Source organism: Aphanomyces astaci (genome assembly GCF_000520075.1).
Source record: "Aphanomyces astaci strain APO3 unplaced genomic scaffold supercont1.13, whole genome shotgun sequence".
Taxonomy (NCBI): domain Eukaryota; phylum Oomycota; class Saprolegniomycetes; order Saprolegniales; family Verrucalvaceae; genus Aphanomyces; species Aphanomyces astaci.
This window is the reverse complement of record NW_009798276.1, coordinates 1,047,209-1,049,577: the sequence shown is the minus strand read 5'-3', so window position 1 is coordinate 1,049,577 and position 2,369 is coordinate 1,047,209. Positions and strand designations below refer to the sequence as shown.

Below are 2,369 nucleotides of genomic sequence, written 5' to 3'. Positions count from 1 at the left end.
GGTGATGGTAGATGATTAGAGATCATGTTTGTGTTTGAATGTCGCCGTACTATGATGTGGACTTAAACTTTTTGAGAGTGGTACAAAGTTTGACTTCAATTTTAGCCAGCTGTTCTTCAGGTTTTACGTCATCGATTGTTGAACTTGTTAGCCAATGCAGTATGAATCGAATGGATCAAGACTCGTGTCAACGTGACAAATATTTTAGAAATAATCTGAAATTTTCGAAATTTTGACAGGTGGACTTAAACTTTTCACAGCCACTGTAGCTAATAGAAAACATGAGACGTAGTACATGTTTGCACGAGAACCCGAGGCTACTGTATAGACGAATAGGCAGTGGTAAACTGTGTCGGCGCTCACGCTGCCGTGTCGCCGCGACTTTCAGTTCCTGCTGGTCATTTCCCAGACTCAGGAAAATAATGTTTGATTGGCTGAATTACGATATTTTTGGCGAATGAAATCGTGATGTCGATTTATTGCCACTTCACCTCAAAGGGTCAAACCACCCCAAAACAGCAAATTTCACCGGAATCATACATGGACATGCTATTGTCCTTCCTTTTACCCAAAATGTAGACTTTTGTGCTAAATCAGCACCTGTGGCCTCCAGTAGTGGTTGCCTCCACCTCCGTCGGGGGGTCCGTCCGCATCGGTAGTCACGAATCATGTGACATGGAACTTCTTGACGTTCGGCTCCCCTGACTTCGTTGAAGACATACCCGCCGACTGCGAAAAGACCGCCACATTTACGTACAACTGCGGATCTATCACCATCATGTACACGTGGCGGACCACGGACGGGCAGCTATATAACGTGCTGTCCCTCAATTGTTTGCCAACTTGATCGGAGCCAACGCCAACATGTGTTTGAAACCACAGGTATATACATGCAATTGTTTTCCATCTTAACGTTAGTAGGACCACAACTCAAATACGAAATATCTAGTCTGTTAAACTCGCCAGCAATTGGGCCTTGGTGATGCCACGGATGCGGGACACCTTGGGCTTCTTCACGGGGGTGTTGTAGTTGCACCAGACGTAATTGCCGTTGCCACACTGGTGCCACCCGCACCCAATAGAATTGACTTCGGGGCTGATCAGGTTGGTGAAGTGGCCGCACGTCTTCCAGAGCCCGTTGCACGTGTTGCTGTCGTAGTTCCAGAACGTTTCTTCTTCGTTGTACCATAGCCATGATGCCCCCACCACCTTGTCACAAGGGGGATTCGTGCCACAGGGGGTATATGTGGCCAAGTTTTGATAACCGTCGGGGCCCCCATGTGTAAACCCAGGGCAGCTCTCAGCCCAAGCTTGGACTTTGGACGACAACGCAGCATCCCACGTCACAGGGCCAACGCCGTGGGCGGCTCGGATTTTGTTGTGTTGACTGATCAATTGATCCCGCATTGCATTGACAGGTGTGGGGGTCATAGGTGCAGCTGTACTAGCATGTGGCAGATATGCTGTAACTGGAGGGGTCATTGGACGGGAGGTGGTGGGTGCCAATGTTGGGGCTACAGTAGGTGCAGCTGTTGTGGTTTTAGGGGTGACGGTTACAGTTGCAGGTGCGGCCGTAGGTGTAGACGCGGTGGTGGTTGGCACAGGTTCGTCAGTTAACGAAGGTAAAGGAGTAGCAGCAGTAGTCGTGGGCGCGGCAATTGGTGATGTGGTGGGTTTAGCGCTGGGATCTTGGGTAGTGGTAGGCTTATAGCTACTGGGAGAGGTTGTAGTGGGGGTGCTGGTGCTCGGCAATACCGCATTGGCGCCACACCAGTTGAACGCGGGATTTTGCGCGCATTGAGCCGCCGACCAACCAATGTAGCACGCGTTCGAGCCAGGGTAGTAGCAGTTGGTGCATGTGCCGCAGACGGGGGCAGGCGAAGGAGCCGGTCCGCACCATTTGTATTCAGCAACTTGTGCGCATTCAGCGGCCGACCAATGTATGAAACACGAGTTCGTGCCGGGATAGTAGCAGTTGTTGCAAGTGCCACAAGAATCCTGCGGCGTGGGTTGGGGGCTGCTAGTGGAGGACGGCTTGGAAGAGCTCGACATCGGGGCAGCAGTCGGTTTGGAAGAGATAGGTTCAGGAGCGCAGGTGGGGATGGATGAGCTAGGTGCAGGGGCCGAGGTAGGTTTGGAAGCGTTAAGTCCAAGGGAGCTGGAGGCGGTGTTCGCTGAGCTAGGTGCAGGAGCCGTACCGCACGTGTTGCTAATGTACACATCGGCGCAGTTCCAATACTGTTCTTGGCCGTCGATGCCCACATCCGCGTTGTTCCACCCGACATAGTGCCATCGAAGAACACAGTGAGAGTCGCCTTCGCAAGTCACTCCAGCGGGGAGCACCGACTGAATCGTAAACACTTCATTGC

The 2,369-nt window shown here is 51.9% G+C and overlaps 2 protein-coding genes across 2 annotated transcripts in view; both read right to left on the bottom strand.

Moving 5' to 3' along the window:
• Positions 1–877: 877 nt before the first annotated feature.
• On the bottom strand, positions 878–1,431 carry H257_06751 (hypothetical protein; the record flags this gene model as incomplete). The annotated part of the gene is made up of 1 exon (XM_009832102.1): positions 878–1,431. The coding sequence occupies one exon, from the start codon at positions 1,429–1,431 to the stop codon at positions 946–948; it is 486 nt and encodes a 161-aa protein (XP_009830404.1). The 3' UTR covers positions 878–945.
• Positions 1,432–2,324: 893 nt separating this feature from the next.
• The window catches only part of H257_06750 (hypothetical protein), a gene marked incomplete at both ends in the record, with an annotated part of 513 nt that continues 468 nt past the window's right edge, over positions 2,325–2,369 (bottom strand). The window contains one exon of the mRNA XM_009832101.1: positions 2,325–2,346. Within this exon, the coding sequence (XP_009830403.1) occupies positions 2,325–2,346 (22 nt within the window). The remainder of the gene's footprint in view (positions 2,347–2,369) is intronic.